The sequence below is a fragment of the Mya arenaria genome, chromosome 11, assembly GCF_026914265.1.
Source record: "Mya arenaria isolate MELC-2E11 chromosome 11, ASM2691426v1".
Lineage (NCBI taxonomy): Eukaryota > Metazoa > Mollusca > Bivalvia > Myida > Myidae > Mya > Mya arenaria.
The window spans coordinates 28,319,890-28,335,314 of record NC_069132.1 but is presented as its reverse complement, the minus strand read 5'-3'; the positions used below and the strand labels follow the sequence as shown (position 1 = coordinate 28,335,314).

General features: G+C 35.0%; 1 protein-coding gene across 2 annotated transcripts in view; it reads right to left on the bottom strand.

Moving 5' to 3' along the window:
* Nucleotides 1-15,425, bottom strand: part of LOC128209551 (coatomer subunit beta-like) — a 43,984-nt gene that overhangs the window by 7,276 nt on the left and 21,283 nt on the right. Inside the window, exons 4-14 of one of the 2 annotated variants that reach the window (XM_052913625.1) lie at nucleotides 12,558-12,818; nucleotides 11,924-12,064; nucleotides 9,490-10,671; nucleotides 9,027-9,182; nucleotides 8,584-8,680; nucleotides 8,092-8,178; nucleotides 7,620-7,764; nucleotides 6,845-6,964; nucleotides 6,364-6,596; nucleotides 4,286-4,418; nucleotides 3,966-4,110 (exon numbers count right to left, since the gene is read on the bottom strand). In XM_052913625.1, coding sequence (XP_052769585.1) covers nucleotides 6,442-6,596; nucleotides 6,845-6,964; nucleotides 7,620-7,764; nucleotides 8,092-8,178; nucleotides 8,584-8,680; nucleotides 9,027-9,097 — 675 coding nt within the window. In that variant the 5' untranslated portion in view covers nucleotides 9,098-9,182; nucleotides 9,490-10,671; nucleotides 11,924-12,064; nucleotides 12,558-12,818 and the 3' untranslated portion in view covers nucleotides 3,966-4,110; nucleotides 4,286-4,418; nucleotides 6,364-6,441. Of the gene's footprint in view, nucleotides 1-3,965; nucleotides 4,111-4,285; nucleotides 4,419-6,363; nucleotides 6,597-6,844; nucleotides 6,965-7,619; nucleotides 7,765-8,091; nucleotides 8,179-8,583; nucleotides 8,681-9,026; nucleotides 9,183-9,489; nucleotides 10,672-11,923; nucleotides 12,065-12,557; nucleotides 13,528-15,425 lie in introns of those variants that run through there. The other variant, XM_052913626.1, reaches the window with a different exon arrangement.

Sequence of the window (15,425 nt, the reverse complement as noted above, 5' to 3'; positions counted from 1 at the left end):
ACATTTTTCCATTGTATAGAGTTAAGATCAAATTGAGATTCCCAGTTTTCTTCTCGAGTTCTATTTTCAGGTTTAAGTTGTATAATAAGATTCTTGTAGACTAGTTTACTAATTTTTGTATTTTCCTCCATTTTATCTACAAAGTAAGTTGGTGTGTCATATGATATGCCTTCATTTTTCAACCGGAATTTCCAGTCATCAGGAATACTGCTGATTAAAGCATGGTATTTCAAAAAATCGTGTGTACCAAGATTGTATAGTCTCGATAAGTCGTTAAAGTCATAAAAAGTTTTTTTTCTGTAGTCATACAAATGTTCGACATATTTTAGACCCCTATTATGCCATTCTTTGTAAAAAAATGTTTTATTATTAGGGAGTTTTATTTTGCTGTTGTTCCATATAATTTCTTTTGCTACGATCGCAGTATCCGTCTTATATGTAAACGATGCCCATGATTGTATGACTTCTGTGAGAAAAACAGATTTTAATTTAAGATTTTGAGTGCTTTTCGGATCCATACAACTTTTAAAAATTAGATCTTCTCCAAACTGTTTGGTCATTTGCATATATAATTTAACCCATATAGATTGTTTGTTTAAAACAATTCTTTTTACCCAGCTTGCTTTAATTGCTTTGACAAAAATAGATATATTGAGCATTTTTAAACCACCATTTTCATATTCTTGAATTATTTGATTTCTTGATATTTTATCGGGTTTTCCATTCCATAAGAATTTGTACATTTTGTTTTGTATCATTTTTAAACATGTCTCAGATGGTGTTTCCAAGACAGTTAGTGGGAACAGAAGTTTTGGGAACGCAAACGTTTTGATTACAGTGATTTTGCCAAGTAACGAAAGATTCCATTTTTTCCATTTTTCAAGACATGCCTCAAATTCTAAAATCTTATCAGTGAAGTTTACTTTTTCCATCTCAACTGTGCCGTTGGTAAATGTAATGCCTAGCGCAGATGTTTTGGTGATTTGCCAATTATATTTCTTACAAAACGGTATGTCAGCGTATTTAAGTGGACCTAATCGTAAAACTGCACATTTAGCTTTATTTAATGTTAACCCTGAAACTTTTCCAAAATCGTTTAGACTAATCATAAGCTCTTCGAAAGATTTTTGTGTTCCATCCATAAGGAAACTGGCATCATCAGCAAATAAGGTTTGTTTCAGTTCTGTATTATATACATTTATACCTTTAATATTTTTGTTTGTATTGATTTCAACAGCAAGCGCTTCTATACAGATAAGGAATAAGTACGGAGATAACGGGCATCCTTGGCGTACACCTTTTTTAATGTTGAAAAAGTCAGAAAGATAACCGTTGTTGGTAACACAAGCCATTGCATTTTTATAAAATAATCGAACCCATTTAATTATATTTTCACTGAAATTAAATTTTCTAAGACATTCAAACATAAATTTGTGATCTAAGCTGTCGAATGCTTTGTTAAAGTCTGAAAAAAATATGAGGCCATTTATATCATTTTCATTTACAAAGTTAATAGCTTCTTGTAAAATACGAACATTTTCCCCAATATATCTTCCTTTTATAAATCCTGTTTGTTCAGTACCGATTATATTATTTAGCAGGGGTTTTATCCTATTAGCAATTGCTTTTGAAGCGATTTTATAGTCAATGTTTAATAAGGAAATAGGTCTCCAGTTACTGATGTTACTTGTGTCCTTGTCTTTTTTTGGAAGAAGTGTTATGACGCTTTGTTTTTGTAGCTGAGTAAGATTGTCGTTGTCTAATGAAAAATTGAGGGAGGCTTTTAGATAAGTTTTTATTTCATTCCAAAACATTTTGTAAAATTCTGCAGTCAAACCGTCAGACCCTGGGCTTTTATCAAGTTTCATATCTTTAAGAGCATTATAGCATTCAGTTTCTGATAAATGTTCGGGGTGCATGTTTTCTTCAGTAATAGTGTTTGTAATGTTTGTCAGAAATCGTGAATTAATAGAGTCTTCTATATTTTCGTCCTGTCTGTATAAAGATTCATAATACGACTTTACATACTCTAATATTTTACGTTTATCAGTTTCAATATTTTCATCAATATTTAATTGTGTGATTGTTTTATGCTGTGCACGCTTCTTTTCTAAATTAGCGAAATATTTTGTGTTCTTTTCAAAACCTTCTATCCATTCTGCTTTAGACCGTAGTAATATACCTTTTATTTTTTCTTCATTAATTTTATCGAGTTTTTCTTTTTCTTGATTAAGTTTATCCAGTATTTCGGCGTTGTTCGATTCCAGAAGTTCTTGTTCAATTTTAGTAATGTTTTTCAAAATTTCTTTTTCATGTTCTATTGTTGTTTTCTTTTTATTACTTGAATACTTTATAGATTCATCACGGATGCGGCCTTTAATTATTTCCCATAGGGTATTTGGGTTTGATTCTCTATTTAATTCTACGATCTCTGTTATACATCGCTTGATTTGATTTTGAAAATTGTTATCTGCAAGGATCGAGTTATTAAATTTAAAATATCCTGGACCTCGGTTATTTTCAATTAAATTAATTTGTATGCTTACTAGTGAGTGGTCAGATTTAAAACCGGGTTTTATTTTGCATGCGATAACTTTATTTAAGAGTTCATTTGATGCCAAAAAGTAATCAAGTCTACAAAAAATTGTTGGTTTGCTATTAGAGTGCCATGTGTACCTCCGTTTGTCTTTATTTTTGACGCGCCATATATCACACATATCATAACTTTCTAGTATCATGTTAAGCTGTCTCCTGCAATTTTTATGCGTTGTTATGTTACCGTTAAGTTTATCTACTTTAGGGTCTAAAACAGTATTAAAATCACCACCTATTAAAAGAGTTTTATCCTTGTAGAGGTCAATATGTTCTTCTAAAGTTTGTATAAATTCTAAATCATCTGAATTCGGACCATAAACATTAATAACTATTATACTCATATCATTTATTTTGATATTTAGAAGCTGTAGTCGGCCTGGTATTATTTCTTTATATTCTTCAACTGTGTAATTGATGTTTGTATTTAAGAAAATTCCCACGCCCTTACTATTTGTACTGTCTCCACTAAGAAAGCATGGGCCTGCCCAAGGTTTCTTCCAGTCATCAACATTATTTACTGTATGTGAAAAATGTATTTCTTGTAGCAAGCATATTGAAAAGTTATTTGTTTTTAACCAGCTTAGAACTTCTTCGCGCTTAGATCGAGAACCTATGCCATTAACATTAAAAGTACATACATCTACAGGCATGGTTGTTATAACTGGTATTCATGTTCACAATTTTTTCTTTTATACGAAGTATACTTACGAATGAAACCCACTTAACAATACAAAATAAACTGTGCTGATTATAATATTTAAAAAGTGAAGACCAAAAAGTATTAATGCTACCTATATAGAAAGTCAAGTACAAAACACACTCCTTTAGACGTAGATTGCAAACGAATGAAAGCCACTTAGTACTACCAAAAATACTGTGATAACTAAAAATCATATTAAGTGAAAAACAAAAGCACAAGCACAGAAAATGTACTTATGTAGATAGGAAGTTTGGTGAAATGAATTGTCATTATCAAGAAGTGACAACATAGCATTAATAGTTCCTCCTCATACTGAAAAAAACATCTCACCACACCATAAATGAGTTTTAATTTACATTTTCATCTGGTTATGCATTGTTTACATCTCTTCACTTCAGGTTACACACCACCACTTTTTGCATATTTTCTGCAAATTTTGAACTCGCAAATTTTTGAGAGTGTCTTTAAATTCAACTCGCATTGTGCGAGTGCTAAATTCGAGCCCTGATAGCAATTGTAGCAGAACCCCAAACATCATGAACAGCAGCAGCAGCATGATCATAATCATGATCACCATTAACAGCAGCAGCACCACCACCACAACCATTAACAGCTGCAGCACCACCACCACCATCATCAACAACTTGGTTTAGCAACAGTCTGTACTTACCAGACTTTCTAGATGCAAAACGATCTGTTCCTAGACAAGGGAACACCATAGTTGCACCGTCAGCGAAAAGGGTCGGGTCCACCAACAAACAATCTACCCATTCCTGGACTGGCCCGGGTAGACGGTCTTCCGGTTTGTCGGGATTCTGAAACATTGTTGTATTTAAGTCTAATCTACAGGTTGAAATTTGTTCCTACACATTATTCCTTTGCTGTATAAATGGTATTCAAATTACAGTGCTATTTTAAATACTTGATATTTTCATCAATTATGATCCGCATTAATAGTCCAATGACTTAAATGTTTTGTTGAATTCATACCTTGGCTGCTCGCTGTACGTGCATCACTTCCGAATGAAGGGGGGGGGGGGGGGGGGATGTCACTTCCAGTTGCAAACATCATCATCATCATCATTTCCGGTTACATGAAGCATCATTTTCGGAACAGCGCACGCTTAAAACCAATATATGTACATTTATTTCATTACAGAGTTTATATATCATAATTAATCTGAATAAAATGTACAACAGATGCTATTATTCATGACTAGTTTAAGATTAATTTGCATTGGTTAGATTAATTATTATATTGCTGTTCACTTCATAAGCCTTTAACATTGTAAAATCTATTGTTAACAATATTCTAAAATATAATCATTAATCTCATGCAAACAAAGCCTCCTAAAATTACCCAAAAACGTCTGCACTAATGTGCAAGATTATATATATTTAATATACAGTGAAACTGCGTTCCCTCGAACAAGCGGTCGCTCGAGAACCGGCGTTCCCTCGAGGTTGGAGCTTGGTCCCGAACTTTTGTCCTTCTATTTTCATATAAAATATACCAACGCTGCCTCGAAACCTAATTATGTCGAGCAGTCGAGCAATATCCTCGGTCCCAAGTACACAAATCGTGCACAAAACCTTATGGCTCCCTCGAGGACATAATTTCACACTTTTTCTCGAACACGTGTTCCAAAATCAACAAACATTTGCTAGGTGTTAAAATTTTCGCAAGTTGTAAAAATTGCAATGACAGTTGAAAGGCAATTTGATAAGGTGTGAAAAACCGTTTTTCATTGTTAACGCATGAGTAATAAAAATATTAATAAAACACTACCATATCAATTCAACATCGGATTGAGCAGTTTCGCGAAACCGACATCTTGTCACAAGATGCGCCAATCAACAATCTTTGATTTTGCGAAACATAAATCTGACTAATGCCACAATATGTAATGTAATACAAATGTTGCTTGTTACGAAAATGTGCTTTTTTGTTAAAATAAACATTTCTATTTATTCATTTTTTTTTTTTCTTTTGCGTTTTACATTTAGTTTAAGACAAACTTTGAACATATTAGCGATTTCCACAACGCAACACATAATCGGTGTCTTGGTAAACAGTCTGTTTGACGACTTCAAACTTAAAATACACTGAAAGATATTTCATATCAAACTGGAAAATTGAAAATCGGGTCGTTCGAAACATCGGTTCCCTCAAGGTTTTGGCTCGGTCCCTGGCGACCTCGAGCGATCGCAGTTTTACTGTACATGAAAATGGAATAAACATTTTCAGCTACCCAGAATGTTGGGAAACATGCCAGCGCCATTAGCATTTTGCACTGTAAAATTGCTTATACCAGCAAACAAGAGCTGTCACTGAGACGGCGCGCTCGACTATTTCGCCGCTTTTCAGTGTAAGGATTGAACAGTTTTGGCGAAACATGCATGGATTACTGTTAGATTAGATTTCAATGCAATACATGATGAGCTGAGATATTAACATAAATGTGGTTACATGCAAAATTTTAACCAGAATTTTTAAGTGTAATAATAAAGGGCCATTATTTGCAAAATACAGTTATCTAACTTGGTTATTCAATTAGGTTGGGTGGTTGATTACCATTGTATCAAGTCTCAATGCAATACCTCAAGCAGTTGCTGAGATATTAACCTATGTGTGCTTGCACTCAAAACCTTAACCAGAATTTCTAAGTCAAATAATAAAGGCCTATTATTTGCATTTAATGCAAACTATAGTAATCTAACTTGATTAATAAAGTAGGTTGGATGGTTGAGTACCATTATATCAAGTCTCAATGCAATACCTCAAGTAGTTGCTGAGATATTAACCTATGTGTGGTTGCATGCAAAACCTTAACCAAGGGGTGACGGCGACGCTTGGGTGAGTAGTATAGCTCTCCTTATTCTTCGAATAGTCAAGCTAAAAACAAGCATTGCAAAATATTATTTAGACTTGTGTTATGGTTCTTCTTTATCTGCAATATGCTGATGGTTTGTAATAAAGTCTAATCTAAATCAATGAAGGTATGCTAAATTGCTATATTAAGGAGTTAAAGTCGAGGAACAGATAGTGCTAGTAAGTGAAAGCCCACCTTCTCTGGAGTTAGGCATCTCATGTTGGTGCACTTGATGACATGGGCAAGGAACTCCTTCAGGTCGTGAATGTGTGTTCACTGCCACCTTGTTCTCCCATTCAAACTCTGCCCACATCTACCGGAACTCAGAGTCGTTGCAGGCTGCTGGCACATGTACTCCATGATGTCGATATGGATGTCATTTAAGACGACTACATTTCTGTCACTAGCCGCACCAGTCACATCATACACTATAAAAGAACCAGTATAAACACTGTACAACCAAATTATGTTTAAGCAAGCATAATTAAAATAATTAACAGTCTAAGTTTAAATGCATACATCATATATATTTATGTGCTACAATGATCAAGTTCACATTCTTTTTGAAATAAGAATACATCTTTAGAAATTGTTTTGTTATTTTATGATAAACATCATCAAACATTACTACCGGAAAAAAAACCCTCGAACGATTTAATATAAAACACTTGTTTACCAATATTTCCAAAGATAATTCCGTTCTCGGTAGAGGCAACCTTGACATTGGCCTTGATGTTACAGAAGTCATGTGGGGCCATCATCAGCGGCATAGGTTTCTCAACCAACTTTAGGTTACCTGCAAGGAAGCAGTTTTCCATGTTAAGTATGTTCGCCAATCAATTATATTTAAATAATATTTAAACATGACTTTTAAGTGGTATACTTAATGATTTTTAGTTAAGATTTCGATAAAACTTATGCCAATTGATATGATAATTATGGTTGCCAAGTTAACATTGTCTTAGACAATAGTCATACATTATTATAGAATTCTTAAAGTTTGAGGCTTTATCTAAAGAGAAAGGAAAAAGCAATTTCATTTCTCTACAACTATGAATTAGAGTTTGATTCTATTGGAAAGAGACATCCATAAAGGATAATTTTCTTTTTATAAACATGAAGATTACCTAGGGTAGCCAGCTCAACAGTAAGGTTCTGCAGCGTGTCTGATGTCTGATTACCTAGGGTAGCCAGCTCAACAGTAAGGTTCTGCAGCGTGTCTGATGTCTGATTACCTAGGGTAGCCAGCTCAACAGTAAGGTTCTGCAGCGTGTCTGATGTCTGATTACCTAGGGTAGCCAGCTCAACAGTAAGGTTCTGCAGCGTGTCTGATGTCTGATTACCTAGGGTAGCCAGCTCAACAGTAAGGTTCTGCAGCGTGTCTGATGTCTGATTACCTAGGGTAGCCAGCTCAACAGTAAGGTTCTGCAGCGTGTCTGATGTCTGATTACCTAGGGTAGCCAGCTCAACAGTAAGGTTCTGCAGCGTGTCTGATGTCTGATTCACCACAAGCACATCAAGGACAATGTCAAACTGGTTCACGTTCACATACGCCTTTGCGTACACCGGGTCAGAGAAACCAGTCAGCTGGGTCACCTGTTGAAACACAATATAGCTTAGTAAGGTGGGAATTTTAAATATGACCTATTACTTGACTTCATGCTTAGAAAGATATGACTTTAAAGCTAATAATGGTATATGTATACTACTACAAGTTATAGATGGCGACTAGTTACTAAATGTCCACAGTCTGCTTTTTCTTCAATTCTAGGCACTTTCTCACCCATGAAAAGTTCAAGAAAAAGTTTGTTAATCAAGACTGCTTATACTATGGTCCACAGTGTTAAGGTAAAACAGAATTAGTAAAATCCTTTAATGCTTTGAGATGAAGCCTAATAAATGAGTACAACTTTTAGTCAATACCTTGTTCAGCTTGGTTGAACCAAGAGGATCTTTCTCTTTCTTGTACGTCATTCCAAGGGCCTGGGACAGAGTCAGCTCAAACATGTTCTGCAAAAAAAATTCATGACAATTGACAGGCTGAAATGGTTGCGTAACAATACCAAAGTTTGGGATTAATCTAAACATACCATATTCATTTAGTTTGATGAAATGCATAGATGAATGTCCTATGTACAAAAATCACATCAGTTCCTTGTTTTAGTTTAATTCAATGATTATGCATTTCCTTGTTTTACACTAGTGTTATGTAACTTGTTGCAATTGAATACCAAATTTTACAAAACTTGTTACAACAACACCATCCCCTTATGTCTGCCATGCATTGCAGATAACAAGAATATATTGGATTGAAACTGAACAGTACAACTGAATTTTACTTTTATAACTTTAATACAATACCAGACAAACACATGTCAAGACTTCATTTTTTTGGATACTACACAACCAACATACCTCTGTGGCTCCCATCTCATTCTTGTTGATAAGCTGGGCAAAAGAAATAGAATCATCAGCCTGCACCTTCACCACAGTCAGATTATTTCTCCATGGCCTGCAGGGTAGAAATACTCTATTCATGTCATATCTACCATTACACAGGAACGTCAGGGCAAACCAAATCATCAGTAACAAGATGGGAATTACTACGAACTTCAGTGATTATTCAAAAGTAAAAGGTCAAGAACAGAATCAGAGATTGATAAATAATATTTACTTCTTTTCCTGTCTCCATTCTCCTACAAAGATTTTGTTTAGACTGCAAAAATGACACGTAGCTGGCACAAAAATGTCTTACTAATAAAGACGAACAATGATTTTTAAATTATTTTTTTTTAATTTTGATTCTTCTCTAAAATCAATTGCTACAGCAGGCCTGCAACTGCTTCACATGCCAGTACCTGTTGTGCCTGCTTCTCCTCGGCCATCTTGGCAGCCAGCATGAGGGAGACAGAGTTACGTGATGCCGCATTGAAGATCTCCGTCATCAGTGGGCTTTGGTCGGAGAACACACGCAGGCATGTCGCTATACGATCCACATCATCATCTGTGATTGGCTGAAATACACAGAGGCCAAGACTAAATGCTTGGTAGTAATAGTACCATATTGCAGAAAAATATAACTAAATGCAGTGCTTTCAGGGAGAACCGTAAATGAGTGTAGTCAATTCAATTATTGTCCTATACATGTTCTTCTACATTATTTCTGCTTTGAGGTAATTATAATATAAATAATACAACAATATTTTCAAACAAGCTTTTCAATTTGTTATCAGCCATCTTATTTCATGTGATTATTTGTCCTCTCGGTATTAAATGGACAATTTTAACTAGGGTTATCAAAACACATTATAGCCAACTTACCTTGGTTGGGATTCCAGATTTCCCCAAGTGCAGAACAGTGGCCATGCAGGCGCGTAGTAGCTGGGGCCGCAGGGGCCGCGGCCCCAATATTCTGGCTAGTAACGGCAATGGGGCCCCGAATATTTAATACAAATTTTCTTAATAATCACATTTTAAATAAAGCTACGCGCATGTAGATCAATACCAATCTGACGCAATATTAAATAAGCAGGTCACCATGTCATAATTAAACCTGTGACCATCTAGCTAATTGGTGTCTGAATTGCGTGAAAACATTCCGGCTGGATTATTAAAGAGGAAGAAGAGGCAATAAGACAATACTGGTAATTATTTGTATCGTTTTTGATCTTTCAAAAACTGTAGTTCATTGTGATAATTGCAATTACTCGTTAAAAATGAATTGTCATTAAATAGCCAGCAATATGTACCGGTATTATTTCAAACTGGTCACATAAAAGTTTGACTTTAAAATGGACGTTCCGAATCAGCCTATAAGTTTTAAATTTCCCAAGAGATGCTTGGCACTAAGAAAACTGAACACATGTCATTCAACTCGCAATGGTTCCGAAGTCACTCGTGGCTTTACTATGAAGAGGTAAACTGCGCTAATTTGTTATTTAACATACATTGTGAGACTGCGCAAATAGGAATAAATGCTACTAAACGATAATAGTTTTATATCTTTCAACTATTTTAACCGAAAAAGGTTTAGATAAAAACATGAAAATAAAACCTGACCTCACTGGAAATTCAGTCTTTCATTATGCCTAAAATTGAAAAAAAATATTGACGGTAGGGGACACCCCTCCCGTGCTAACCTGTTCCGCGGCCCCAATGTCAATTTTGTTTCTTTCATGCTTAGTTTTGGTGATATGTGTGATATCTTATTATAAATGAGGCCAAATGTTGACCCCATTTTAGGAAGTGATAAAACACTGCCATACTGTTTTATGTTGTTACCTGACTAGGACAAGGCACACACACATTATCTTGTAGTTCATCAGAATCTTACTGAAATATCCAGGATAATTACATTAGAAGTGACTATGTCTAACTTACATTTTGCTTCTTGACGTTGTTTGTCAGGCAGACATATTTTAGAGCCAGTTTTGTAAGGGAGGTGGCAAGGGCCGCACCTGTACAAAGAAATCCCCATCCATCAGGTATTGTTGCAGTGGTGGACTGTAATGTTTCATAAACATCAGTGTCATTTCAACATATTTTACTGTCTATTTTTTAAACAAGAGCCGTTGTAAGACAGCGCACTCGACTACGCCGCTTTGACTTAGAAGTGAATACAATAACGATGTAATATTACCAAGTTTGGTCTCTTTATGTCAAACCTAACTAAATTTATTCGATACATAAGGTGACTTTGATGCTGCCCTCCCACCAGCCCGCCCGAACAATGACGCAAGTCATTCAAATAACTTGATTTCCCATTATGAAAATGTGGTTAAGAATATACAAATATGCCTTTCAAAATAAATTAAAAAAATTAAAAATATTCAAGGGCCATAATTTGTATTGAGGGTTAAAATGGAGTTATGTTTCTTGTTGAAAGATGGTCGTAAATAATTTTGAATTTTATCAAGTACATTGAATGAACGGTATAGAAGTTTTATTATTAAAATCCCAACTTGCCCTTAACTAAAAATTTACTTGCCTAAAACTTTAACCTAAGTCAATCAGGGGCCATAACTTGTAATAAGGATATGGAGTTATGTAACCTCATTGGGTGATGGTCCTGAACAATTGTGTGAAGTATTAAGTCAATGGAATGAAGGGTATAGAAGTTATTTATAAATATCCCAACCTGCCCTAAAACTTTAACCTAAGTTCCATAGTCAATCAGGGACCATAATCTGTGTAAAGAATAATATGGAGTTATCTGACCTCATCATGAATGAAGGGTATTGTACTTATTATAAGTGAAAATCCCAACTTGCCCTAAAACTTTAACCGGACACCGACGCTGGGGCGAGTAGTAATTAGCTAAAAATGCATTATCTGATTTTTGTATATTTCTTCAAGTTCTTTTTTTTTTTTACGAAGAATAAAACCCTTTCTATTATTTCATAATAGACTGACAATTCTTTTATATGAAATCAATGTGTTTGTGTATTATTTTTCATTTATACAACTTTCACTTAATTTTTTTTTTCCCATTTATTTTTGATTAACAAATGTAAAGCTTAAAAATATAAAGTGACCTACAAAGTGTAATCATACATGTTTAGCTTAACGTTTTTAACGAAAACTTATGCGAATGTCAAACAAATTTGTCTTTGAACATTCTTCTTCCAAAGTTTTAAAAATGAAACTTCTCTTTCGTTGTGGTTCTTGCTTACGTCAACGGGTGCAAATTTGCAGGGTTTGACAGTATGTGATGTGGCCAGGTCAAGAGACTGGAGGTACTATGGTGACGTCTTACATGTAATAATGGAGGATGGGGCAATGGCCATGGTGACGTTACGCAGGTGACAATATTCGATCCGGCAAGGAGGGGTCGATGGGGCCGTCTGTTCATGGTGGCTCAATGGTCGTTTATCAGTTTAGGGCAACAATTCATGATCTGAAGACAAAATTTTGCTGTTACTGGCGTTAGCATGTAAACAAATTAAACAGTGATTTTGGACGTAAAAGAGCACGGAGACTTGAAGTGTTTGCAAAATTATACTTCGTTGAATATGTCACTTTTGAAATCTGCAATATTCAATGTGTTTGTTAGTAGGTTTCAAGGCTTTTAGAAATCTACATGAACTGAATAATCAGTTCTGATCAAAGAAATTAATACAATGCAAATTTTTAACAAGAATTGAACTTTAACATTATATGGTACATGTTTGTAATAAATGATTACTAAAATGCAAATACTGAAGGGAAATTACAAGAACTGCATTCAATTCTGCCTTATTCTAGTGTACCTTCACCTTAACATGTATGAGATGTGTTAAACTGTTTGAAACCTGATAATTGTTTATCATTATTATAGAAAGTAATCATTCCAACGCTTAAGTATTCCTGATAATTGTTTTCGTACATTACATTGCTCCACTGAGTTATACCTTGAAAATCTCCCTTGTTATTCCTGTCTGAGCTCTGACTGCTGATTTGCATATATATAGCGGTTGTTTTCATCCACCCTTGTGTCCACTGTTTCACCGGGTAACAGTGTCTGGAGGTACTTTAGTGGGGTTGGGCCGTCCCAAAGTTCATCTGTCAGGCCCGGAGTCCCAGCAAATGTTAAGTCTGGCTAGGCACCCCGATCCCCCTCTGACCCCTGAAGGCCCTGTTTATCGCTCACCTGATCCATTTCAATTACCTTGCTGTAATAAGTACATTCTGACCAGGATTCATGTAAATAAAGTAGAAACAAGTAACGCCGCAATGCGACAAAATCAGGTTTTTACGATTGACAGAAGAACTTCAGCCTGTGTCTGTTTTTCTATTTTTAGTAACAGTGACATTGACCCTATGGACCCCAAATACATTCGATTGAAAGGTATCCATAAACTCTTCCTTTATACCAAGTTCGGTCAGGATATGTCAACCCTAACTTAAGTTATTCAGTTTCAACTATTTTTCTATTTTTAGTAACAGTGACCTTGACCTTGAATATAGGCGCCCCAAATGCAATCCTATGAAAGGTATCCATAAACTCTTCCTTTAAACCTGGTTTGGTCAAAATATGTGGACCCTGACTATGGCCTCAACAGTGTTTTAACAATGTTTTCTATGATTTGACTCTGTGACCTAGTTTTAGAACTCAGGTTACCCAGTTTCAAACTTGACGTAGACTTCATAAACACAAACATCCTGACGTAGTTTCATGGTGATCAAAGAGAGAATGTAACCTCTACAGTGTTTACAAAGTTTTTCTTTGATTTGACCTAGTGGCTTGGTTTTTGACCTCTGATTACCCAGTTTCAAACTCTACCTTAAGATCATCAAGAATATTCTGATCAAGTTCAATGAGCATATGGTCATTAATTTGGCCTTTAGAGTGTTAACATGCTTTTCCTATAATTTGACATGGTGACCCAAGTTTTGATCGCACATGACTCAGATTTGAAGTTGGCCTAAAACTAATCAATATAAACATTCTGACTAAGTTTTATGAACAAAGAGTTATAAATGTGACCTCTAGAGTGTTAACAAGCTTTTCCTTAAATTTGACCTGGTGTCCTAGATTTTGACTGTGCATGACCCAGATTCAAACTTGGCCAAGAGCTAATCAATACATACATTCTGATTAAGTTTCATGAACATTCAGTCATAAATGTGACCTTGAGATTGCTAACAAGCTTTTCCTATGATTTGACTTGATGACCTAGTTTTTGACTGCACATAACCCAGATTTAAACATGACTTAAAGATTATTAATATAAACATTTTGACAAACTTTTATGAAGATACAGTCATAAATGTGATCTCTAGAGTGTTAACAAGCATTTCCTTCAATTTGACCTGGTGACCTAGTTTTTGACTGCACATGACCCAGATTCCAACTTGACCAAGAGATTATTAATATTAACATTCTGACCAAGTTTCCTGAAGATAAAGTCATAAATGTGACCTCTATAGTGTTAACAAGCTTTTCCTTTAATTTGACCTGGTGACCTAATTTTTAATCCCAGATGACCCATTATCAAACTCTTCCAAGATTTTATTGAGGGTAACATTCTAAGTTTCATTAAGATTGTGCCCAAATTGTGACCTTTATAGAGTGTTAACAGTTAAATTGTTGACGACAGACAACTACGAAGGAGGACGGACACAGGGCAATCACAATAGCTCACTTTGAGCAATTTGAGCTCAGGTGAGCTAAAAATCATATACTTGAGAGGACAGTGTCAGTAACTTCGATCAATTTTGCAGACAAATATATATTTTAAGAGTGCAAGTTTGTTTTTTTCTAATATTTTTTTACTAAATATCAATTTAGAGTCATCTTAGTGTAAGCAATAAAACCGAAAGTTACAAAGAGATGTTTGTCAAACATTATGCCCCCTGAGCGTCATGTTGTCAGGATTATATGGACAATTGAGTGAAATATGCATGGACCGAAATGAAAGCTGATTTGTCACTGATATTGGATGCCGTTGAGATAGTTTTTAGATTATGACCATTCAAAGTGTGAGGACAGTGTGTGATGACCATGACCTTTGACTCTAAGACCTCAAAATCCAGAGTCATCAGCTGGGCACCAAAAACCTAAATGTCAAGTTTATGGGCTATGGGTGCAGGCATTGTCAAGTTATCACACAGACAAGCTTTTTCGTTCACATTTGCATTTATATAATGTATTATTATATTTACAATTTCATACTCAAACATCAATATTTTTTGGTTAAGCACTGTCAACTGGCCAAATTTCAACCAGATAGCTGTATAATTCCAAATTCCAAATGACACTGGTATACGTTACATTCCCGAAATAGAAAAAACACACGATCTATAGAAAGATAATTATGTTTCAAACATCAGAGGAAGGCTCCTAAAAAGGTAACTCGGCTGTGCAGATAACTGCATCCACAAGCTCTCAAAGGAGTCCTCCAAGATGAGGATTAACCAAAAGATCAGCGCCCCTTAAATAAATAAAGTGATATTCCATCAGTGGCTCTAGCAATTAATATGTGCAATACCCTTTGGCTTCATTCAAATGAGCTGGTCCTATCAATTATTGCAATCCAAATAATTGCCCCGAGATTCATTACAGAAAAAATTTCTTTAGTGCCAATCTTGTGTACGGTCCCTTTAATGAAATCTACTCACTTTTCATTTCTTTTGCCTCGAGTGTAAATGTTAAAATGTCAAAACTATATAAGAAAATATGTCAAAACTATATCAGAAAATAATGTATTTTAATTTATATTATGTATTATTATATTTACAATTTCACACTCAAACATCAATATTCTTTGGTTAAGCAC